This window comes from Molossus molossus, unplaced genomic scaffold (assembly GCF_014108415.1).
Source record: "Molossus molossus isolate mMolMol1 unplaced genomic scaffold, mMolMol1.p scaffold_m16_p_16, whole genome shotgun sequence".
NCBI lineage: Eukaryota > Metazoa > Chordata > Mammalia > Chiroptera > Molossidae > Molossus > Molossus molossus.
Window position 1 is genome coordinate 39,880,328 of NW_023425351.1, and position 26,190 is coordinate 39,906,517.

The following is a 26,190-nucleotide window of genomic DNA, read 5'->3' on the forward strand; positions in this document are numbered from 1 at the left end:
AAAACCTAAGAGACACACAAGTAAATCCAAAGCCACAATAATAAAGGTAAAAACTAAAGAAATCCTCCTTGGCTTGTTTTCCCAGGGTGGCCAGGCAAGGTGTGAAAATCCGTATCTCCCTCTGGGCTGGCAGATGAAAGGTTCTGGGAAGGCTGAGCTCCCTCCTCTCCCATCCGGCTGCTTGTCCAGGCTGTTCCCCCACCCTCTGCCTCCAAGGCCAGCTCCTCTTCTGACTCGCTGCAGTCAGGCCTCCCCTGCGGTCACGGGCCACGGCGGCAGGAAAGGCGCCGCTACCTGCAGCCGCATGACTCCACCACCATGTCTTCGTACTGCTTGTAGACCACGTTATTGCCCGCGTCGATGTACAGGATGCTGATGGGAGTCAATTTGGTGGGCACGCAGCAACTGGGCGGGGTGGAGCCGGGGTCCATGGAGTTCATCAGCGTCTGGATAATAGCGTGGTTGGTGGGCTCCAGGTGCGAGCGCAGCGGGAAGTCGCACACGCCTTCGCAGTGGTAGGCCTCGTACTCCAGGGGTGCGATAATCCAGTCGTCCCACCCCAGCTCTTTGAAGTTGACGTGGAGGGGCTTCTTGCTGCAGCGCAGCCTCGACTTCTTGCCGTGCCGCTTGCCGTGGCGGCTGGCGAAGGCCGTGCGCCGCCGCCGGCGGCCGGGTGAGGGCAGCCAAGGCCCGGCGTCCGGGGCGCCCGACGGCGGCGGCCACGACCCTTCGGCGCCCGCTCCGGGGCCAGCTGCCTCGGCCGAGTCCAGCTGCTCGCGCATTTCGGCGAACAGGTTCTTGCGCTGGGATCTCGTGAACACGACTAGCAGGGCACGTTCCTGGGGGGGCCGCGTTCTCCGGCCGAAGCCCAGACTCCGCAGGTCCGGGGGCGGCTGCTGGGACCCTGGCGCGCGCGCCTCGGCCTCTCCAGCGTCTGGCTCGTCCCACGAGACCCGCAGCTCCAAGCACAGCTGCTTCCAGGGCTGGTGGCGCAGGCCCTGCCACACGTCGAAGACTTCCCAGCCGGCCTGGGGCGCCCCCTGCGGGTCCAGGGTCCGCGCGTCCAGCAGCAGGGGCGACAGGCAGGGGAAAAGCTGCACATGGAGCGGCCCGGCGGGCGGCCCCCAGGGCGATGCGGGCGCCTGGCGAAAGAGCCGCAGCTCCGCGCCCACCAGCTCTTCTTTGTCTGAGAGCGTGGACACATCAAACAAATACTTCTGTCTCCGGAGAGCAGTGTGCGAGAGATCGTCTGCGAGATAAAAAATAATTACAGTCAGTTTCACTTAAGGAGGAGATCAGCCCGGTGCTCTGCGGCTGCCCCCGGGAGGAAAGGGCGGGGAGCAGGGCAGGCAGGCCGGGAGTCCAGTTTGGCCAGCCCCAGGCCTGACCACCCTGGCTAAGGCAGGAGCACCAGGCAGGCCCCCTCCTCCCGGTCAACCCGGGACTCCCAGGGCGGAAGTCGGTGGCTGCTGGAGTAGCTGACGCAGCGGCCTCCCGCGTTTTCCCCCGGGAGCTTGCAAGTAACCACTAATGTGCCCTTTGTGGTTGCGAACTTGGGCCGCACTTCCCCCAGATTTCCTCGGAGCTGGCTTGTTGTCATCATTCACGTCTCAGTTAAATGTCACCTCCCAGACCCCCTCCTCCAGCCCATGGGAGCTAGTACCATGTCAAGTCCAGCACTTAGAACCGTGCCTGACCTAGTAGTGCACATGCAGGGCAATAAGTGAGAAACTTCTAGAATAGCCATTCTCAATCTGCCTGCCGTTATAATCATCTAAAGAACCTAAAAATTACCAGCTGCCTGGGCTTGCTTCAGGCAAGTGAATCAGTATCTGCGGACAGGGACCTGGGTATAGGGGTTTTGCTGGAGGGGGAATGCATTTTTTTTTAAAGCTCCGAGATGATTTAAAGATGCAGTCCTAGTTTAGACCCACTGGTGGTCTAGTGGGGAAGCTGCTGCCCATCAGGCAGTTCTGCTGAAGCATTTGACCCAACACAAAGCAGATAGAATAAAGAGTTACATGATTTCTTTTTCTCTTTTAAATCCACCATTTGAAAACAAACAAAAGAGGAATGAGGTTTTCAGAAGTCTTTTTTCATTTTCTGGGGTAGGGGTGGGGATGGGGATGGGGGACAAACGAAGAAACCCACGCACTAGGCATCTATCCTGAATCCAATAAGAAATAGACACTTCTGGAAGGAAAAAAATCTCAGTCACAAACACACATGCACAGTGACATTCTCCCCTCCTCCACCCACACAACCTGAAATCTTCATGCTTTTCAACTAATCCTGAAGATAAATCTTTTGGTTGCAGGTGAGAAATAAAAATGTAGGGCATGTGGAGAGTGGGGGGAGTAATGGGCTTTTAAAATCCAAAGCGAATTATTTGGGATGAAGACAAAACTGGACTTCTTTTTTTGACACATTTGTCTATAAAGCCAACCCCACTTCAATGTGCAAGGCAGAAAGCTAACCAGATTTTTCTGGGCTGCCTTCTCATAAAATATTTACAACCCAGCAAATACAAAAATCCCCAAAGCCCCCAGCTTTCCCCAGAAGCCAGTAAAGTTTGGGTCAATTTCAATAGTAAAAGTGTCACTGGTTCCCAGGTCCGACCCTCACTGCCAGTCCAGATGTAGCCCCAGCGCACTAGATCTGGAGCCTGAGCCACACCCAGTCCCCACTCAGCTGACCGGCTGACCGCAGGGCTGGCTGCCTGGCTCTGACACACAAGTCCCAACCTGAGAGGGAGCTGTGGGGAGGGTTAGAGAGGTGAAAAGGGAAAAGCTGCTGGAGGCAGTTGATTTATAGAAGCCAAGACCTTCAAACCTACCAGGGTTACATTAAAATCAGTGGGAATTCAACGCACTTTCTTCTCCTCCTTTAGAGAAACCTATGCCTGACAATACTCAGCCACCACCCAGATTTCTGGACCTATGGCCTTAGGCTTCACTTTCCTGCCTCTCATATTTCTCCCCAAACCAAGGATGTAGTGAGAGGGACAAACCTATGGCACTTTCTGCAGCAGCTAAATGTTGCGAGGGCTGACATTTTTTTCATCCTTATTTTATCCACAGCACAGAACAGTCCTGTAAAGTAGGTACCCCTATTGCTCCCATTTTACAGATGGGAAACTCAGGGCTTGGATAAATTAATTACCAAAGTCTGAGAGCTAGTACAAGTGGTGAGGTTGAAATCCAAGCCTAGGTCTATTTAATTCCCAAGTAGAAACATTTAGCCCCTAAGCCCAATTAACCAATTGCCTCCCCCATTGTAGTCCAGGTACAAGAATCTAAAAGCAACCAATAGTTGCCAGGGCATAAGGGATGTAATATAATCCAAACTGTATTTTCAGAGCTTGCTAAGATAAAACCTATGTCTGCTTACATCAGTGGTTTTCAACCTGTAGGTCATAAGCCCTTTGGGGGTCGAACGACCCTTTCACAGGGGTCGCCTAAGACCATTAGAAACACATATTTCCAATGACGATTCATAACAGTAGCAAAATGACAGTTATGAAGTAGCAACAAAAATAATTTTATGGTTGGGGATTACCACAACATGAGGTGCAGAATAGCCATTGATTAGTCCACATGGAGAGATCAGCCTGCTTGTGTTTGCATTCTTTTTTTTTTTTCTTTTTTAAGTGTGGACTAATCAATGGCTATTCTGCACAGCTAAGTCACATTTCTCTAGTCCTCAGGAGTGGTCAGAACAGAGGAAAGTATCTGTAGAGAAAGGGCTATATTGATTCTGCAGCCTTGGGCACTCACTCTTTCCAGGGCTTGGGAAAGGGTGTAAATGAGAGCTTCAGCCTGTATCCTGCTCCTTCCCCTCCCATACCAGTTCTATTCCAGGGTTTGATGGGCATCACCAGCATGCGAGTGGACACCTTCACCCAGAGGTCCAAGCTCCCAGGCTACAGGTGCACACACCGGAGCTGTGATACACTGTTATGAGGATCACAGGTCTGATAGGGAAGCTCACAAGGCCCTGCAGATAGATTCAGGGCTCTTTGGGCAAGAACTCTGTGGCTTGAGTACCACAGTAGAATAGTAGTTGTCAAAACCACTAAATCAAAAATAAATAAATAAGAACACCACTAAATCTGTTGTCTGCTGAAGACCCTCCACCTACATCTTCGGTTATCACACGGGATGTTAAAAATGTAAATTCTCTTGGATCCCAGAGGTTTGTGGTAGGGCCCAGAATTTGAATTTTTAGTAAGTTCCCAGATGATGCTGATTCTGCTGGTTGGGATCCCACATTAGAACAACTAATCTAGAGGAATATGTTCCTTGGCTCTTCAGAGTCACCACCATTTAGGAAGGGTACCATTGGAAATGGATAAAATAGGGCTCTCCAAAGCACGGGGCCCAGGGCAGCATTGGAGGTGGTACTCCAGAACCAAATCACCTTCTTGTCCAGCTCCTTCCTGCCTACCCCTGACCCTGCACCAGCCACCCTCAATTTCTTTTTACTCTTTCAGCCACACATTCTCTCACTGGGTCTCCAGAAGCTCTAACTCCTAAACAGAGGGTCCAAGAAGGTGGCTGCTCTGTGCATCTCCCCTGCAGACCGCATTCCCCACCTGTCTGGACCTGCACTAGAGCCATGCATCACAGAAACAGCCTAGAGCAAGCATCTGACCTGGGGGGTGCACACACCACTGCCCATCTGCTGCTGTGACCCTGCAGATACTTTGCCTACTGACCGGTGACTGGTCATCACAAGGCCCGGCTTTGCTGCCATGGCCACCTATGGGTAGGAAGCTGGCTCTTCACACTCTTTTTCACAAAGCCTCCTTTCCCATCAAGCTCTATATAAATGAGGGCTGATGTTATCAAATGACCCTCTCACCCATGCCCTTGACAAGAAACATTGCACTTTTCATTTCAAAATCTGTCTGTGGCACTTTCTCACATCTTGAAAGTGAAGCATTTGCTTTAGGCCTTTAAATAAAATTGATCAGTAATACATCATGGGATTTTTTGTTTAAATTTTTGCTTTTAATTTGCATCAACCTGGTTTGTTACAGCTTGGCTCAGACCCCAGTTAACTAGGTGTTTGTTGAGTATTAGACACGTAGACCTTTCAAGTTACAGTTGCTGGACTTGTGCTTATCAACTTTCCCTGGTGGGTGGTAGAGGAAGACAGGGTGAGGAGAGGAGAAGGAACAAACCACCTGCATATTTGAAGAAAATTCTTGGTAAATACGTCAGCCTTTTAGAGTTAAGAGCAAGTTGGTAAAAGACAGAGAACACTTCGAACATGCATATCTGGGGTGCAATTTATAGAAAATAAAAAAGGAAAGCAAATAAGTAAACAGAAAAGGAAGAACTGATCACTTGCAAGGTAGGGACAATCACACTCATTTTAAGTGAAGAAACTGGCTAAGACGGTAAAGGCATCTGTGCAGGGTCACAGTACTTGGCTGAGAGAAACTAGAGAAGCAAACCAACACTAGATAGAAAAGGAAAGGATGCCCAAGGCGCCGAAGACCAGACCCCTGGGAATCTGAGCCCCTGGATGTGGCCTGAGGGACACAGGGGCGGGAGACGTGCCTCACTCGCCCGCCCACCCGGGCTCCTCCTGCTGCCGGAGGCTCCCCTGGACCACCCTGTAGAGGGTTTCCGAAAACCTGCCACTTATTTTGGTTTCGGGCAGAAAGGGCCCGCACTGCATTTTTTCCAAGACATCTCTGAGAGAAGTATACAGCCTGAGGTCCCTTTGAGAGTCCTAGTTAGATTTTCTTTCACTGGCGCCCCGAGGGTGTGCCTTCGGCTCCAGCTCTCCCGACCAAGACGCTGCTCCCCCAACCCTCCTCCCCAGAAGTCCTGCTGACGGTGACCCTGACCGCTTCTGCCCAGGTGTCTGATCTGCCCCCACCCGCCTTCTCCAGCCACCGGGCCAGGCCTGTGCACTCCGAACGCGCAGACCCTGCTTTCCCACCCCAACTCCTCTAAGTGAAGGAGGAGAGGGATAATTACCATCTTTATAACTCCTGGAGTCTTCGCAGCTAAGCCTCTCCCTCACCCCTCATTGTGAGCCAGCAAGCAGCAGTGAAGTTTATGGGGCATCACCTTCGTGCTAGGCACGTGCTAAGGGCTTTGGTGGCATCTGTCCCTGAATCCTCACCTGGAGTGTCTGAGGTCCATGCTATAGCTGTACTCATTTATAGATGAGGAAACTGGGGCTCCAGGAGGTGTCTTCACTTGTCCACTATGTTGCAGCTAGAAAGGGATGGTATCTGAAGGTCTTAGTTCCAACCCCCACATTGAGTCCTGTGGCCATGCCCCTCTATGAAGGTTCCCATAGGGCCTAGGCGCAAAAAGGGAGGGAGGACATGGGACGCGTACTCATCACCAATGCCATCAACACAAGGTGGGCTGGATTCCACAAGGATTTTTTTCTAAGCAAGGAATTCAAGGCTGGGTTTGGAGTCACTTCTTCCTTAGGTCCCTCAGCTTTAGCACTGCCCTGAGATGCCACAGTTCCCAAGTCGGAAATAGAATCGGGTGTACTGAGTGAGAAAACTGAACCACCAGTCCTCTACCTTCCGCAAGTTCCCTTTCCCATTAAGTCCTGTATAAAAGATGTCTCTCTGGGTGCTCCAACCATTAACCTCTCCGGACACAGTGGTCTTCAGGGCATCCCTCTTCTTCCTGTCCTGAGTCGGGCCTCTGTTGCGATCTGAGGCTTGCAAACCGCTGAGCTTGCTAAGAGCATCCTCACAGAGGCTTAGATTCAGAGGGCCATCCACACAATTCAGCCTCTCCAGGGTGCTCTTGCTTGACCACCCAACATAGAAATCATAATAGCGAACACTGGTGTAGCACTTACTGTGTGCTGGGCATAATCTAAATTCTTAACTTACAAACTCATTTAAGCCTCAAAACCACCTATGGGAAAAAATATCACCAGTATGCCCACATTGTGGATCAGAAAACTCCAACAAACTTTAAAGTAACTTGCCCTAGAAAGTACGAGGCCTGGCTCCAGTATCTGTGCTACCACCCTGAATATCCCAGCCCTTGCTCTCTATGCCTGGTAGAATCCCTGAGGAGGTTCTTGCTGCCATGCCCAGAGGGAGGGATCAATCCCTGGTCTCCAAGAGTCACTCACTTTCTACTCAGCAGAACTGAAGGGATGCCAACAATTTGACTTGTGACCAAAAATTCACCAGGAAATTTAATTTCTCATCTACAAAATGAGGCTAATAACAGCAGCTCACAGTCACTAAAGAAGAGATGGAAAATAAGATAAGGAATAGGAAAGATATCTGATATGTGAAAATGTTAGTTACTACTGACAACATGGAATGAGCACAGGAATCTAGAGTCTAGGAGACATAGATCTGAACCCTGACCTGTGAGTAACTGGCTGGTGACCTAAGTGGACTGAATCACAAATCTCTCCCAGTCTCATATGCCTTAACTGTGAAATAAGAGAACCTTCCCTACTCTTCGGAGTCATTGTAAAGGTCAGAGTCAAGGCACCCAGGGCAGTGTATGATACACAGAGTACCCAATGAATGCAGCCAGTATTACTACAGCTACCTGCATCCAAGTAGGGGAAGATGCATGCACTTGGTCTCCTCTTGGCCTTATTTAAGGAGGTGCAGTTCAGTTATCTCCATAGAATTTCCAGAAGTGAGTGAAGTAAGGTGCTAGATAAAGAAAGAAGCAGAGGCTTCCAGTTCCTGTTCATCTAAGTTCCAGAGAAGGGCAAGGCCTCACCCCCATCACCTTGATCCTTTTAAGCCTCTCCATGCCATATCCACCACTATGGTTTCTTCCCATTGTGCCAAGTGAACAGATGACCTCCAGCCTGAACCTCCTTACAGGTACCTTCGCCGTGGGATCAGGATTAGTGCCAGCCCATATGTTAACCCTATTGGCTTCCTGGCTGAGTGGTGGCATTCCTGAGAGGCCTGGGGATGAGTCTCCTTGTCCCACCTCCTACTTCCCCCTTTAGTACCCTTTTGTAAGGTATGCTCTGTCCATAGAACCAGTCTGGGGTGGGGGCAGAGGCAATGTTCTCCATCTTCTTCCCTTGGCAAAAACCAGGCACTTGCTGGAGGGGAGAGGGGGTTGTAGCAATGAATGACCCCTTGGACTGCAGTGCCACCAAGCCAGCCTTAGGAGTCATCCTCAAGTTCTGGTTGCTTGATCTAAAAGGGTGTGCGCCTCCTAGCTACACACACTCATCAGCCCAACTCCTCTCTGGATCTCTCAGCTTCCCCAGTATTTCCCCCAACAGACTGCCCTGATTTCTCAGCTTCTTCCTCCTTTCAAAGCCTAAGGCGAGTCCTCCACAGTCTCAGAGAGGTTTACCCACCCTCTCACCAAACCTCTGGACCCAGCACTCCTTCCAGGACCAGCCTGGGCCTTGTAAACCCCACAGGTTAAGCAGATCTGGTGGCCTGCTTGGATCCTGCAGAGAAATCGCAGTGTTAGCAAAGTAAGGTGCCCCAGCAAACGTGTGAGGTTGGGAAAAGGAGAGAAGGGGCACCTGACTTCCACCCGATGGAAAATACAACTCTGCAGGCTGTCGACTCCTCAGCCTCCAACCACAGTGTTTGGCGGGAGACACTGGCCAGCCCTGTCTCCTGAGCACAGGGCACTGGACATGCCCAGAAGGAGTCCGAAAGTGCATCAGGGAGACTTTTTTTTTTTTTTTGCCTATCTAGAATGAAATGGATTCTTGTAAAAAGTAATTTCCATGAACCTGGTGCAAACCCTTGTGGCCGTGCGTTCTGAGAAGGACCCAAGAGCCTGAAACGCGATATCAAGATCCTGACACTTCACAAGACGTCTCTTTTCACCGCTGTCTCTCTCACCCTCACCTCCCAACCATAGCAGCTCAAATCTTAATTTGATATCACTTTAGACGAAACCCAAACAGAAGCTCGGTACTGTCCCCACAGGCTACTCATTCTCCCCACCTTTCCACTTCCCGAATGCAGCCTGCGCTCCCACCCCTTCATCTCTGGTGTCCTCGAAGGTTGAGGTCCTTCCCCTGGGGCTGCGCATGCAGCGCCCCGACGAGTTGATTTGCCAGGGGCTGCGCTCCTCGCACTGTCGACTACTAGGGCCTCCCCGGAGCCCAGGGGGCCAAAGGCAGGGGCGGGGAGGGGTATTGGTGGGAGGAAGAAGGAAAAGACTGGGAGGAAGAGAATACCACAGCATTGGCAGGATCGGGACTTTTGACTTGCGAGCTCCAAGGTCAAAAGAAGAAAAGGCTCCAACCTCCTGCGGTTTCCCTCTCTGACCAGATCAGAGGTTGCAGGTGGGGGGAGGGGTTCAAATTGGTGCGTGGTAGGTAAGATACTGGACCCTCTACTCCTAAGGGTTCTGCGCAGGAGAAAACTCTCTGAAGTGTCCTTCCAAATGCTAGGCCGGGCGCAGCTTCTGAAGAAGCGATCGCTCAACTCCGCTCCACTTTGGGGGACTTCCTAAATAACGCCGTAGCAAAATGAAATTCGTGGTGGCAGCAATGTGCCAGAGTCTAGCTTCGTTCAAAATTGTCCCCACGTGGTGTGGAAGCGGCAGTCGACTGGGATATGAGGCAGGGGCTGGACCAGCTTGCCTTGAAGCCAGATTTGTAAAGTAGGCGCGGGGATTCTCTTTGGTTCTTATGTTATTTAGGAAGGAATGTGTAAACCATCACCACCACCACCCCAAAGCCAGCACTCTGCGCTGCCCCTGCTCCGGCTTTCGGCTGGGTTCCAGAAGCTAAACCCAGCCAGCGTGGGCCAAAAGTCCGCCTCTCTCTTCTCCCACACGCCCACTATCGGACTTCTAAACCGTGCCCCGCCCCCAGGCTCCCAGGCCACTGGCTCCGCGACGCGCAGCTCCGGGAATTCAGACCCGCGCTGCGAGCCGCCAGCCTCCTCCAAGCGCCTACATCCCCTCACCCAAAGCGCACCCAAACCTCGACCCCCAGCATCACTAATGGACTGACCCGGAAGGCAGAAAACAGCAACCTTGGAACCCGTTAGGCCGAAGAGGACCTGTTTAATTCCTGTAAACATGAGATACCATTTAACCAACATTGAACTTAAAAAATAAACAGCTAGGGCTTTATAAAGAGGGGAGAGAAGCAGTAGAAGCCAGGCAACGAAATGGCCTGGTGGATCCAAATTCCGCTTTCCACACCTCGCAGCCTCGGCTCAGATCCCTTCTCCGGGTCCAGAGTGCACCGGTGCGTGGGGTTATTCAACACGGGAGGGATTGTTGAACTAATGCCCTTCACTGTACTTAAAGCTCCAGAATCATTGTTGATTTCCTCTAGGTCGTTTGATGCTCTTACATCCTAGAGGGAAATACAAGGTCTCATTCTGCCCTGTGTCTACCATACCATCTTTCCCTCATCTGTCCGTCCGGCTCCCTTCTCCCTCTCCCACGCCGCTCCAGCAAGACAGCGCCAATTTCCAGGAGGTGTGCCAGAACCCGGAGAATTTCAGCTGGTTAAAAAGGGGGTGCGCTAGGGTCCCTGTCAATGCAACGCCCCCATGTTCCCCCAGGGCCTGAGGACAGGTATCCTCTACGGTCCTAAAGGGGAGTTTTCATGTCATGTCTTGGTTTGGTTTTCTGGGAAAAGGGTTCATAAGGCCTGTCGTGGTCTCTAGCTTAGGTAATTTTTGTCTTAAAATGTGCAGAAATGACAAGGATGTTTGAGCATGTTTTTTTATCCCTGCCCTCACCAGCAACTCTAGGGCGCAAACTCCCAGGGCCAGAGAGCCGCCCGCAGTGGGGAGAACTCTCGTTGTCCTCAGATTAGCCTCTCCTGTTCAGGAATCTCGCCCAGAATTCCAGCGCCAACTTGCACTCTTGCTGCAGGTAACTCTAGGTATTCCTAGCTTCCTGCTAAGGCGGACTTTGTAAGGCTCCTGCAAAGCAGCCCTTAAGGCCTTAGGGATGCGGGTGAGAATAACTGATATTTAACAACAAACCAATGACTTAGGGGTTGGTTTGTGGCCTTAGTGTTTTAATCATTGCAACCAGAAGTGCAGAACAAATTTGTGGTTTAAGGCTTCCTTCCCTTACTCTCGGGCTTTTGCCAGGACTTTCCAGATCACCTGGCTGGAGGTGGGTCTGAACCTCTGGGTAAAGTAAACCCCGAGCAGGCGTTCACGCGGGCGCGGGCACACGCACACACGCACACTTGGACGCTCAGCAATCCTTTTCCAAGGCTGTTCCCTCTTTCCGGGAAAATAAAGCCTAGATTGGAACCTTCTGCCGGCTTCCTCGCTTGGCCGTCTGGTCTGCATTAGTGTTTTTATAAGGGACTCAAACAAATCGAATACAAGGTCACCAAATAATTAACAGTTGTGAATTCCCTCCGTCCCCATTAAAATACTTCCCCGCTTATATTTCATTTTCCGTTTGCCAACGACAACAGGGTCCGGGCAAAAGCGCTGCAGCGTAGATTACAAAACCGCTCTGCGACACAGGTTCGCCCAGAAATTCGCTGTTTTGCATAAACATGTTGTACCAGAGGAACTTCAATTGTGAAGGAAGGAACTCTATGGCCCTTAGAATGCCCTCCCTTCAGCCCGGCTACCCCACCATTGTCCTGCCCTGCCCCTTGATAATCACGACCCAGAAGGTAAACCAAGAAGCCAACAAACAATCAACCGAAAACTCTCCGGAGATTCATGTCTAGGGTGTCAAGTTCTTCAAGGATGTTCCGATCTCGTTTTGGTTTTTATCTGTTCCCTACTGACTCCTTTCTGAGAGCGCTATTGTCACAACAAGCAAAAAATACTTTTAAAGAGTATTCTTATTTCCAAATCATCTGGAAACCTAAGTCGCAGCGATAATCTTAGGCTCATTTTGGTATCCTCATCCTTGGGATATTTTTTTTTTTTTTTTTGTCCCCCTTGTTGGAATTCTGTGGCACTTCTCACTACATAAACTGAAAGTCCGGTTTTGTTTCTCTCTCCCTCCCCACTCTATCTCTCAGCCATGTTGAATTCATAGAAGTACTAATTGTCTGACTTTCCCAGGCCCCGGGGTTCAGGGTCCAGGCTTTTAATGAGTTATATCTTGTACTAATCGTAATTTCTCTATATCCAGCCTGGTCCATTCTGGTCCTATGACTGTACTAACACACACATGCACACACTTTCTCATCTTTATAGATTCAAAATTATTTAAAAGAACACTATAAAGGCATTTAAAATATCAGGGATAACATAGTTTGTGCCCTTCACAAGGTGTATAAAGAGGAAACAAGGCAGACCCTTAAATCCAAAGTTCCACTCCAACTACTAACTAGGTCTTAAGAGACTACAGAGGAATATTTGAGGAGGAAGGGTATCTGTCCATTGTTTTGCTTCTTGCCACAATCTTTTAAAAACCTCCTCACCCCTTACTCTATCTATATAGTACCACAGGCAAGCATATACATCTAGAACCAGATATGAGCTTCACCTCTCATTAGCTGTGTGACTTTGAGCAACTTGTTCAACCTCTCTGTCTTCCTTAATTCACCTGTAAAACAGTAATTGTAGCAGGCTCCTGGAGATTGTTGTTAGAATTAAATAAATAACTCATGTAACAGATTTTAGCATAGTGCTTGGTACACAGTAAATGCTCAGTATATCTTGGTTACTATTATTACCTGTGGATGTTTGGTTAACAAATCTAAAGGAGGAACATACTAATTTTTTTTTGTAACCTGCAAGAAGTTCTTGAGGGTGGGGCGAGGGCGGCAGCGGTGAGGTAGAACAGATCCTGCTATCTTAATAGACCTAAAACGTCCTTCATTCACTCTGGAAAGAGTTTATCCCTGCTCTTCCACTCTTAATTGAAAGCTTCAGGTGGAACTTTTGGGGTTCCGGATTCCCGGGCGAGCAAAGCTTTTTACAAATACTGCACATGAGTAAGTAGTTCATGCTTTGCAAACCGGCTTCGGGATTCCTGCCATTTTCTTTGCTCCTCCCCCTGGGCGACCCCAGCTCCTCGCAGCCGAGTCTGCCACATTCGATGGCGATTGTAACATCCTCGAGGCAAGGCAACAAGTTAGTGCGGCTGGCCTAGCTCTTGGCTGGCCTCTTGGCTGGCCGCTGTTCTTTCCTCTCGCCCTGCCGTCCACGGGTTGGGGGAGGGGATGTTGGAGGGTTTGGCGCGGTTGAGAGTCCCCACACGAGAGGGGCGGAAGTCCTCTCTAGGGGCCGGGGATGCGCGGCTGGCGGGTCCCTTCCATCACGGGAGACTAGACACCGTTTGATGTGTTATGACATAAACCCTCAATTAGATCGCTGAGTTGAAACACTCCAATCAGGGGCCCGATGCTAAGCAAGCCCCGGAAGGTCCTACCCGAGGTCACCGCAGGTGACACATCAAATCAAAATCAGTGAGAGGGAAAGTGAGGCTTTCCCTTTATCAAGCTGGGGCTGTAGCCTACAACATACCCCTCCCTTGCGTCCCCCCTCCAGCCTTCGCCCCGCACTCCTTTGCCCCCGCGCGGGTGCGACGAGCTGCATAGCCTTCCCAATCAATTAACTGCCTTTCTTCGTGTGTTCTGGGAACCCGAGGGCGTGGAGGAGACCGCGCATTTGAAACTGCAGTCCAGGTGGTCAAGCCGCATCTCCTTCGGCTGGGGACCGCATCTCTCTACGGCATTCCAGAGCTGAAGCCGGACGTCTGGATCTCGGTCCAGCTAGCCTGGAGACCTTGGCTCAGAAACAGAGTCCCCCAACCCTCAGCCTGGGCACGCAGCCAGGCCCTTCCCTACCTCCGGAGCCCAGGGGCGTCCAGCTCGGTGCCCGGGGAGAGGCTGCAGCGTAAGCAAAGGTGAAGCGAGCCGGTGTCTGACCCGGACCTGAAGCCCCCAGAGCCTCCTTACACTTGCCTGAAGGCCACAGGCTTTGGTAGACACCTCCAAACCGCCTGCAGAGTCCCTTGGTCCTGTGCCAAACTCGCTGCGCGCAGCGAACGTGCGAGGGGGTGCCTGTTTGGGGGAGGGGCGGAGAGTCTTGAAACTTCCCTTAGTGGGAAAGAAAATGCGCGCCCAACCGCCCGCCAGCCTGGGCCTCCGGGATTTCTTCCCCTGGGGAAAGGCCTCTTGAGCAATTTTCTCTGAGCTCCTTAGGCTCTCCTTCGGCTACGTTAGTAGAAAAGGCGGAGGATAAACAGATTAGGAAGGAGGGAGAAAGAAACAGGGTTTGGAGTGGAGGGGGAAGTTGGCAAGCTGCGCTGGTAGTATGGTGGCGGGGGACCCAGTTCCAACACTACGAAGAAGCCACGTGTATTTACAAAGGTGACTTTTTTAAGTACTAAAATCACCTCATAATACCCAGCGTTAATGTGCCGCCCGGACCTTTCAGCAGCTCATGAACCTCGCTGACCTCCAGAGGCAGCGACGAATCTCGCCAGGGCAGGACCCTTGCCCGTAAGGAAGACGTCTGCAAGGGAGGAGTCTGAGGGCTGGAGCTCGGGAAGCTCTGAAAAGTCTGGAGGACATGCGGGTACCCAAGGCAGCCCGGCAGAGCAGCCCTCTCCGCCTGAACTTTCGCGGGTTCCGGGGTGACCCCACTTTCACTTCCCAGCAGTGGGAGGCGGGGAAGGGTCACCGCGCGGAGCTAAATCTGGGCAGGACGTCAGAGCAGATAACCTAAATCTCTTTTACCTCCTTTCTTCTCCTTCCCCTCCTCTCCTTTCCCCCTTCCTTTCTTTTTTTCTCCCTTCCTTTCTAGTCTCCATCCACATTATTGTCTTTCTTCTTTAGGAGCTGAGTTCTGGCGCCTGTAGATCCCTCTCTAATTTCTGGGACCGGGGGGAGCTCGAGGTTTTCTGGAAGGCATTCCCCATGCTGCAGTCCAACACCTGCAGCGAGAAGGGGGCTCAAGGGTTTCTGCAGACACCAAGGCAGGCGCCCGTGCCCGCAAAGAGGGCAAGTGACTGCGGCCCTGGTAGGAGCGCAAGAGAGGAGCATTGGCTGGATGAGAAAGGTGGATGAGCTCGCCCATGCACCCATGTGGATTAAGTACTGTACCAACAAACCCCAAATTGAGCTGCCCTGTCCCTGCCCCCAGCCCGCCCTGCCAATTGCTGCCTCTGCAGAAACGACTTGGAGCGGGGAAGGCGCTTTGCGGAAGCAAACACACACACACACCACGAAGGAGCAGGGCTCCTGCCCGGGTGACGATCCCTACATTCAGAACCGGGATGAGCTCAGCACCCGTGCAGCCGCAGGGAGAGGGCACTGCCAGATGCCGCTCGCCGACTCGCTCCTCCGACCACGGGACTCGCATCTGCCGGCTTTCCTGGAGCCGACAGAAGCTCGTGGCATTCCAACGCTCACTCTTGCCCCCGGGACCGATTGGTCCCAAGGTAGTTCAAGCCTTGGAACGCGCACCCTGCAAAACCCGGGAGCCGGTGGCATGGTTCCGTCAGCATCTGCCACGACCCCTCTCCGGCCCGGGTCATTGGCCCGCCACCTCCCGCCCTGCACGCTTCCTCCACCAGCCACCAGAGAGGCAGCCACCACGCTGCTTTCCGCAAAAGACCAGACGAAGAAGGAAGGAAGGGAGAAAGAAAGGAAAGAGGAAGGGAGGATTGCAAACTGTAATTAAATCTGCAGCCGCATCAAGAAACTTACTCGGACTTTTGAAAAATAAAAATAAAAAAACAATTTAAGAAAAGAAAGGTGTCCAGAGCCGGAAGGAAATTTACAAATGCAGCCTCCGGCCAGAGCTGGAGCAGCTCCCTGGCTCCGGAGCTCCCGGAGAAAGAAGTCTGGCGTCTTCTTTGCCACTTACCTAGTCCCCTGTCTACAAAGCTAGTGATCGTATTAGCCGACTTGGAAGACTGGAAAAAACTGGCATTTACTCCCAGTTTCTCCGCTATGGAGTAAGTCCTGTAGATTGACAGCATGTACTCGTGGGGCACCACGCGTGGGCCCCTGCCCGGAGGCTCCTGTGCCTGGGGCTGCGGCGGCGGCGGCCGCTGGGGCTCCTCCTGCGCCCGCGGTTGTGGCTCGTGGAGCTCCGGGGACGCCCGTGGAGTGGCACTCTCCTGCGGCGTCCGCGGCATCTTCCCTTCCTTGCGGCTTCGCATTCCCTTGGCGGAGCCCAGATCGGCAGAGGACGAAGAGGATGAGATGGAAGCCTGCTGGAAACCAGGCAAATCCCACAGGAAACTGATGAGGAAGACGGCCGAGAGCAGAACCCTGGGAATATCCATGGTGAGCGAGTGGCAGCGTCTTCCCAAGAGACGGCAGCGCAGGGCGCGAGAGGCACGGAATGGCTGGACAGCGGCCGGGGCCCGGCTCCTGGGGCGGACTCGGAGTGCGAGGAGCCGGGTCCCGGCCACACAAACCCCGGCCCTGCCACGCCCCCTCCCGCCCCTAGCCGGGAGGGGAGAAGAGGGTGAGGGAGGGGAGGGGGGCGGAGGGGGACGGAGGGTGGGAGGAGAGGCCGGGTGGTGCGTGTAGGAGGTGTGGGGGAGAGGGTCCGCAGTGTGCGGGTGTGGAAGGGAGATGCAGCGCCCCCGCGGGACGCGCTCGGGATTGCCCCGCGGTGTGAGCAGAGCGGGCCAGGGGCGCTGGGCAGAAGGCGGCATCGGCCGCCCCACAGCGAGGAATCCAGGGGCATCCGCAGTGCCAGGGTCTCCCTAGCACTGTCTGAAGCTCGGTCCCTCCGCAGCACCGCTCGGAGTCTCGGTCCTCGCCAGCCGCCTCCACTTTCCTGGGAGCTTTCGGCCCGGGAGGAGAGAAGCGGCAGCGGCGCCCCCCAGAGACAGCTCGGTGCAGTGGTACTGGGCGGCAGCTCCGGCGGTGGTACCTTCTTCCCTCTGCCGCAGCCTCCAGGCCAGCTGTCGCTCCCTTCAGGGCCCAGCTCTGGGCCAGGGGAGGCCCAGCCCTGAACAGCCCCTTTCTCTCGGTGTGGTGCAGCTCTCCACAAAGACAGGGCGTCTGTTTCCGACCCTCAAGGTCAGGCAAAGGTCACTTTTTAGAGTCTGGATAGACGCTAAAACTGCTGCGCGCTCCTCCAGGCCGAAGCCCCTCTTCTCGAAGTCCCCACACTCTTCTGGCTCTGGCTTTAGTCGCTTCTTTTCTCTGTCTGCTCCCCGGGTCCTCTTCCCTCTGGCGGTCTGTCCACCGCGACCACTGCATCCCCATCTCCCCTCTCTTCTTTCCCTCCGCTTTCAGTATTTCCTCCTTCCCCAAGTGCTTTCTGCATTCCAACCCCTCTTTCCCCAGCCTGCTTCTCTTCTCTCTGCCCTCCCAGCGCTCTCTGCCTTCCCACTCTCTCCCGCCCCGGCGTCCACCTCCCTGTCCGCGGACCCTCCCTTTGCAGCTCTTCCCCAATCTGTTTCTCTTCAGCCCAGCCTCGCCTCATCATGAGTTTCCTTTATCTGTCCCCAGATTCTCCCGGCCTGTCTTCCCGCCCACTACTCCGCTCCTTTCTGGGCCTGACGCTGCAAATCAAGGAGGAGAATTTCTCTCCCACAGCTATTGCCCAGTGCCCGGCGCTAAGGACGGGAGTTTATCTGTACGTTTATTGGGTGCTCAGCCCCTAACCATAAAATGCTCTCCCTTAATGCCCCAACAGCTCTGTGAGGTTGGCCTTACTATTTTCACTTTCACGGATTTTTAACAAATGAAATTAAGAGAGGATAAATGACTTTTCCAGGGACACTTAGCCAAGAGGACATGCTGCCAGGGACAGAACCCAGGGCTCAGACCTCAAACTCAGGGTTCTTCCCATTCCAGGACACAAGAATTCGTCACTGGCCTAGTATCTTGATTTCATTCTTGCTGTTTTCTTTCCTTTATGGTTTTATTTGATTTCAGACCATTTTTTCCTACATTACTCTGTGTGTGTTCCCATCCTCTCTACCTCAATCCCTCTCACTTTCTTCCCTTTTCTCTCTTTTGCTTTTACATTTCTTTTACTGCCCCTGCAGGGACCACTCAGGTAACTGCCAGGGTGGGGGAAGTTTTGCTTTCCTGCTCTATTCTGCCCTGAGTACTCACCTCCCTCAGGTAATGGCAAAAAGGAGAATTTGTGAATTGAGCAGGTTGCAAGCCCTTTCCATATATTATTTCATTTAATCTTCAAAACAATCTTATGAGGTAAGTACATGTTACCTCTATTTTACACATAGAGAATCTGAGGCCCAAGGTCACACTACTCTCCTCTGGATCTCCATGGATGCCCCTTCTGGCCCCATCCTAGTTTTGGTTTCATGAGTTTTAACTTCAGAGATTTTAGAGTCCAAGGTGCTTTACTATAACCTTTTCTTCCTTCCTCTCTCTGTGTTTTAAAATAGTGTATTATTTACTAAATTAAGAGTATAAAATGAAATAGAGCTGAATAAAAAAATTGTTTCTCAGATAATTTTGCCATTACAACAAATCAAATAGTTTTTCTTTTATGTGTTCCCTTCCACTCCTTCTTAATTTTTTTTATATACACACCATTTTCATATTATTGTAATGCAAAGATAGAAGCTGTATTGTAGTCTTCCTTTGTAACTTAACATTATGGCCAAAGCATGTCTGCTCATCCTTGTTTGTTGTTGGTTTTTTGGTTTTGTATTACTGCCAAGCTCGTTTCCTTCAACATCTATCCTCTGTGTCCTCTGCCCCTCTCTGCAGGTCTTCACCACCCTGCTATGGCCTACCCATGCCACCTCTGCAAATCCACAGACTAAAACCCCTTATTTCTCACTTGCAGGCACGTAGTTCCCTTCTGCCTACCTGTCAGTCTGGGATGCATGCATGAGTCTTGTCTAGCCTATTGTGCACCTCGCTATGTCCATCTGCCTGAGTGTCATCTAATAGAGGCCCTTTACTTGTGGTCTCTCTCCACCTCTTCCTTCGGGGCAATAAACACTTATGGTTTATATTATCAGTATTTTAATTTCTACCAGTATGTAGCCTGGTTAATGATGGTTCATGGTTTCAGACTCTCCGTTCAATAAAATGTTTCCTGCCGGCAACTGCAGGTGTCTGTATTCTCTTTTCATTTTGCTCACAGCAACTATTATCTGTTTCAAGTTTTCAGTAAACAGGAAACAAAGTGATGAGCCTATTTGCTCTGATTTAGGTTCTCTCACACACTAGATGGAGTCATGTGTGCATAAATGACAACAGGACAGTGATCACACAGGACGTGGTCAGTCTCCTTAGCTTAAGGATTCCCCTCCTTCGTTGCTACCAGCCTCTGGTCTGTCTGTGCAAGGAAGGTGCTGGTTGCTCTTTGCCAGAAAGGGTTGTAGCACTGATTTCATAGGTGAGCAAAGAGAGGAACAAACTCAATGGAGGGACTTAAGGTCACAAGCTGTCAGAAATCTACCAAGAACTAGGAGGCAAGTATTTCTGACTTCTAATCCAACTCTTCTCCTCTATATTTTTCAAATATAGTGACAATGATCCACAGTAATGCACAAAGCCTTTCTCTTCCTCCTTTTCAAATAAAACTCCACCCCAATGTTAACAGGCATGCCAGGGCCTTTGGGGTGTGTGTGTGTGTGTGTGTGTGTGTGTGTGTGTGTGTGTGTGTGTGTGTTATAAAAATAAAGATATGAAGAGTAAAGAGCACACTACAAATCAAAGTCTGCTTTTGGATCTCACATTTGGAGAACTTGAAATAATGCTATAGAATTTAAGTTTTCAGTCTTTAGATTCTCTCATAATTTCTTCAGCACCTTTATCTATGAAGAATATGAAAAGTGGCAAGATGTTTTTGAGCTGAAGTGAGAAGGCACCTTTAGTCCCTTGACCAGGTCATACTTTTTGTAATTAGGTTTTCCCCCCTCAAATAGAAGGAAATACAGACAACCTTGCAGTCTGGTATGTCCTGCCCCCCTGTGGACACTCATGGAATTATCCATGGAGAACCAAACCGCGATGAACATGGGACTATTTATAGGAGGTTGCAGGATGGGCAAGGAAAAGTGACAACTATTAATATGATTTTAAGAAATTAGAGTCACATATAAGGTGTGTGCAGCATTTGGCAACCAAGCATCTATAAATGAAAGCTGTGCCTGCCCAGGGACATAGGACTAAAACCAATAGAATGTCCCTGCTACTATCTGAAATTTGTGCTCTTTTGTATTTAAATCATTATTTTATATTAACTCAAGAAGAGAAGATTCTCTTAAATAAAGAAAGAAAATTATCTTTTTTATTATGCAATTTTCATCGAAGTGTTACTGGAAAGGCAACTTTTACAAAAGTGACTGAGGAGATTTGACTTTTAAGCATGGTCCCTATCCACAGTTGAAGTAACTTTAAAGGCTCTGGAAATATATCCTAGGAAGACATTCTAGAACCCAAAATTTGCACAGATAAGGTAATTTTTTACTTTGAGGTACTATCTTCATGATATCCCAGTTAAAATGCTAACATTGTCAGTAGGATCCCCATTCATATTTTATTACCACCATTATACTATTCTGAATAAATTGATAAAATAATAGTTTGATAGGATTAGATAGCTGTCACCTATGTTGTTCAAGAGAAATGAGACTTAAGACTTGTGGGTCTTGATGAAAAGAAGGGTAATGGCAAAAAATGACTAGGGCAGTGGGTTGAAAATTCTGTTTCTTAGCGCTTCCCAAGCTTCCAACAAGAGGAGTGAGGACACCAGCCAAGAGGGCCTTATGTTGCCCACAACTGCTCCCACCTGAGCAGCTCTGCTCTTACATTTCTGACATTGCCATAAAATTTTGTCTGCAGAAAAGGCCCCTCAACACGGGAAAAAATGAAAGCCATTGGCTTCAAGTCCTGAGCCATGTTCCTCAAAGGGGGTCAAGGGTGAAAAACATATGGAGTCCTGAGTATCAGAAAGAAAGGTGAACATGGTTTGCTTTGGAAAGGCAGAGAAAATGTAACGAGCCTCTTAGGGAAGGGTACGCGTAAGGTAAAAATGTCTCCTTCACAACTTAGACTGGGAGCTATCAGCCTTGTGATTCCTCCTGCTGTCCCCAATTTATATTGAGGCTGATTGTTCCATTTCCTTTGTTCGTTCAGGCACTCCCATTCCTTCACAGAATGATTTACAGACAAGCTAAATGAAATGGAATGAAGAGTTATACCTGATGATATAATAGTCATAACCTCTCTGGGCCTCAGCTTCCCCACTCTATCAGCTGAACTTGGTGTGACCTGGAGATTGTCAGTCCCATGCCTGCCCCAGTATGAGAGCACTGAAATGGGAAGGTAATTGGATCCAGTTCTGGATATTGAAAGGAGCACAAGGGCCCACTGGGGGTATCAAATCCATCCAATCACTGCTCTCCTTTGTTTGGTTACACACAGGGCACAGAGCTGTCCAACCAGTGGTGGTAGTTTGCCACCTCCAGTGGTTGAAAGGGTGGCCCCTGGATCAGCAGCATCAACATCACTTGGAAACTTGTTAGAAATGCAAATTCTCAGGCCCCACCGAAGACTCAGGGCCCCAGGTCCATTAATTTATACTTTAAGAAGCTGGTTAGGGAGTGCTGTTGAGAAGCATGCTGAGGTTTTGGAACCACTGATCCACACCATGAAATAGGGGCAAGTTACCTGCCAAGAACTTCAAGAAATGCTTTTATTTTTAAGAGAAAGCTATAAAGGAAATACACAGTATGCAACTTTATTATCAAATTAATGATTCTCATTCCTAATGAGCAAATAATTTTCATTCCCCATGCAAACCAGGTGTATTTAATTGCTTACAGTCATGCCAGGCCAGACGTGGCTAATCTGGTCAGATCTCTAAATATCAGTAGGGTTGGGCCTGTTTAGAACCTGAAAGGGAGACAGAAACTGCATCAGAATGAATCTGACAATAGACATCCTAGAAACTATGGATGTTAAACAGAAGAGGAGGGCCTTGGAGCCGAAGACTTGGATCCCAGCTCTGTCATGTGCTAGCCATACAAACATTCTTATTACAGATATTAGTAAGTATGGTTATCATTAGTTACTCAACCATTTGGATTTTTAAAATATCAAATAATTCTCTGTTAATCTTAGCAGTTCTCAATCTTTATACTTTTGCTCTGGAATGACATTTAAAAGTTCAATTTCACTAACTTTCATATGCTCTTAAGAATTTCTCTTTATTAAGTAACTTCTCTGAAGAGGCTAAATTTGTTTGTCATAGTGAGCTTTCACTGGATTTCACTGCGAATTTGTGGCAACACTTTTCTTCTGTAATGATTCAACATGTTTTATGTCTGTCCAAACATTCTAGATTAAAAACACATTGCAGTTTGCTAATAGGTATTGGGATACTTAAATTGAGCAGACAAAGTGCCTTCTCAAATGAGCACATAGGATGCTTATAAGAGTAATGATTAAGGTTCTAAGAATGATTTGATCCTTGCCAAATCTTGCATAGAAAATTACAATCACATAGGAAATTGTCTTTCTTGTTTAGGATCACATTTGGTTTTAAAAATTACTACCAACTTTGTAAACATTAAAATAGAAGCAATAAAGATGTGAAATTTCACACAGGGGATCTACAATATTTGGATAATTATAAGCATATGGCTACTTTACATGAGATCTCTGTTAAAAGTGTATTTACTGGGGCTCTGGGAAAATAGAGGTTCTTGAATTTAGGGCTTATTTACAAGGACTGAGAATGTCACGTTTATTATCAATTTATCATAATCTATTTTTGCTTCTGAACTCCAAACAGTATTAGCCAAAGGACTGCAGTATCTGTTGTTTATTGCTCTCTTGTCTACTGGTTAATATGCCAGGTTTTCTTATACAAGAAATCACAGAGAACAATTAAGTGCTCCATCAAAAGTGGTAAATCATTTCAGAAACCATTTCATATATTTCGTGGTAATATTTAAGGCATGAGACTTCATTATATTCCAGTCAAATAGAAATTATTGATGTAACTGTTTTATTTCACGTACTTAAAAATACTTTGATGTGTTTGTTCCTAGGAATCACTAAAAATAAAGACATATTTATTGTTTGTTCACTTGGAATTAATTTAATGAACACTTTAGATCTGAGAAATGGTTGACATTGGACATTTCATATTGAAACTGATAAATATGAGATTTAAGAGTTTGAAAATTCAGTGTAAGCCCTACCTTTCTTCAGAAAGCCTTCTGTCCAAGGCTACTTCTCAAATGCTAAGATTATGAAATTCCCCACTTACACGTTATAATGAATTTGTCTTAAAAACAAAGTAGAGACAGAAGGTAGAACAGTGGTTGCCAGAGACTGGCAGGAGAGGGAATGAGGAGTCAGTGTTTAATGGGTACAAAGTTTCAGTTTAATGGGTACAAAGTTTCAGTTCAGTGTTCTGGACTTTGACGTTGGTGATGGTTGCACAACAACGTTACTGTCCTTAATGCCACTGAACTGTACACTTGAAAATGGCTAAAATGGTCAATCTTATGTTGTGCATATTTTACTGCAATAAGAAGTCCAAAGATTTAATAGGGCAATTTAAGAAATAGCCATTTGTAAATTAATACGCTTAAACACAGAACTTTCTAAACAGCTTTGTTGAAAATTTTGGCTTTTTAATTCCTTTGCACAGACTCTGTTAATAAGAATAACAGAGGGTAAATTTATATCTATCTGCATATATGCCAAGTGGAAAATATGTACTAATCCTTCGGGGATTAAGAAAAAACTCTTCTTCACCTCTTCAACTATACCAGGTGCGCCATCCTCAATTCCTCTTCTTATTGTTTGTTTTTGTTTTTTTTATTGTTAAATAAGATTATTTAATTTGTTTCAGTTATTTCTATGTGCCTGCCTCCTTGAAACTTTAAAAAAAAATTTTTTTTCTTTATTAATTTTTAGAGAGAGATAGAAGCATGGATGAGCGAGAACATCGATTGGCCGCCTCCTGCATGCCCCCCACTGAGGATCGGGCCCACAACCTGGGCATGTGCCCTGACTGGGAATCGAACCAGCGACCTCTTGGTGCATGCCATGGGTCGATGCTCAACTAGTCAGCCACACCTGCCAGACCTTGAGACTTTTTGATCACAGCCTCTTCCCCTAGAAGCTCCTTCTGTGAGTCATCCCTGTGCTGTGTGGCCTAAGCAGTTCCAGGTGGGTTTGTGGTTCTCATTGTCCCCACTCTTGGTTCATTATCCTCTCTCTTTCCATTTCCCCACCTCCTCTTTCTCCCTGCCTTTTCTTTTTCTCTTCATTCCATCACTCCTTCTATTTCTCTCTTTGAACTAGCTAGCATTTGGGACTGAATCACATTTTAAAACTTTCCTTTCATACTAATCCTAATTTAAGATCCAGATGAATTGAATGTTATGTTTTTCCTTAAAAACAAAACAAAACCCTACTACTTGAAACTAACCTACTTTTTCTCTTATTTAACTGTGTCCCTTGATAGATTTATTTCTCACAGTGGCCCTGAAAGGAGGGGGGAACCCTATCTCCCCCATAGAGATTTTATTATTTGACATTTGTTTAAACATAGCAGCAAATAAATACCAATTTCTTCCCTGTATAGTGCATTTTTATGATCACGTGAAGCCAACACTATGATTCCCTTGCTATATTGTGTTTTGAAGGTTAACATGGCTGCCATTGTTTGACCCTCTCTTAGAATTAGCTTATATTTTAGCAATAATAGATAATGCCCAACTTCCCAAGGTGATCACCTTTGGCCTGTAAAACAACAATCCCTGAAATTATAATACTAAAATTCTCTTCACAGGCATTTGGCTTCCCCAAGCATCAAGGCCTGCTACAGTCTCTCCCAGCATGGTCTTCCATGATCCTGAGCACATGCCTGGCAGTTGTGCTGCACTTGGAGCCTGGAGCCTTCGGAACCTGCCTGTGCTTTGTCACCACCTACCTCCTGCATTGCATGAATGTACCCCATCTAGAAGACTGGCTGGCCCACCTGTGTCCTCTCTACACCTGTTCTTATCCTCTCTACACCCGTTCTAAACTTTAATTGATGCATTTGATGCTGCTGACCTCTACCACAGCTCTTCATGTCTTGCAAGAAGAGGGGGAGGGTATATGTGGATATGAAGGATAATTTTAGAACCTCCATGGGTTATTTTATCAGCTTTCCTGCCTTTCATCTTCTCTGATCACCTACACACACACACACACCCCTTCCATTGCTTGGGGATTGCTTCATAGAAGTAATCATTCTCTGAGGCCATACATCACAGTACTTTCCCAAAGAACCACAGTGAGGACAACTTGGTAAGATTCACTTTGAGAAACTCCCAACCACATAACAGGGAGAATTATAGAGTCAGATCTGAAAAGGCCTAGGAGATCACTCAGTTTAAGGGGCCCAAAATAGGCTGTGTGGAATAACAGTACGAGCTGTCTGGAAACACATTCTGGCTCCACCAGTACAGGTTGACAGCCTTGGCACATGGCATAATCTTTCCTGGCCTTGAGTTCTTCAGCTGTGATGTGGGGGTCAACATAGCATCTAACTCACAGGTTTGCAGTACAAATTAAGCAAATTAATGCATGTAAAACACTTAGAATAGTGACGGACACAAGGGAACATTTTCCCTCTTAACAGGATTATTATTTTACAGAGGAGACAAATGAGGTTGAGTTGGGTCCTACACAGGGTCTCATGGTTAGTGGCAGAGCTAGGACAAGAGCTGTGTTGAAAAACCATGTCCCCCTGACTCCCATTCAATGAGGTAAGAAAAGGGTGACTGCCCCTTCGTGAAGTTCACAGTGAGTTTTTAAAGGATGATTAAATAGATCAGAAAAAGGATTGATCAGAGAGCAGAGATGTCTATTAATGTCTTCTAATCACTCTCCAGGCACACAGGATTAAAAATAAATGGACAATTTTAACATTGTGATCCAATGCCAAATGCTTGACAGTGTTTTACAAATTGTGGATTGTGACTTGTTAGTGGGTTATGACATCAGAGTAATGAGTAATGGCCAGCAGTTTTTTAATTGAAAGAATGGAATGGAATGGAATGGAATATATCAGAATGCCTTGTGCATAGCACAAATATGTTCTGGGAAAACTTTTCTTTGAAGAGTGTGTGTGTGTGTGTGTGTGTGTGTGTGTGTGTGTGTGTGTGTTATGGGTTGCCTGCATACAATTCTAAGAAATGTGCTTCACATTTTCAAAAAAGCAAAAGCAACACCCTCCTTTAGAAAGATTCTCTAGTACTTATTAGCATGGCATATAGCTAGAAAATAGGAAATCACTGAGGAACACCACTTCCAAAT

General features: G+C 48.5%; 1 protein-coding gene across 1 annotated transcript; it reads right to left on the reverse strand.

Annotated features, from left to right (window-relative positions):
* Window positions 1–290: 290 nt before the first annotated feature.
* On the reverse strand, window positions 291–16,199 carry GDF6 (growth differentiation factor 6). The gene is made up of 2 exons (XM_036264438.1): window positions 15,776–16,199; window positions 291–1,249 (listed from the first exon to the last, which is right to left on the reverse strand). Exons 1-2 carry the CDS (start codon window positions 16,197–16,199, stop codon window positions 291–293), a joined length of 1,383 nt encoding a protein of 460 aa, XP_036120331.1.
* Window positions 16,200–26,190: the final 9,991 nt, after the last annotated feature.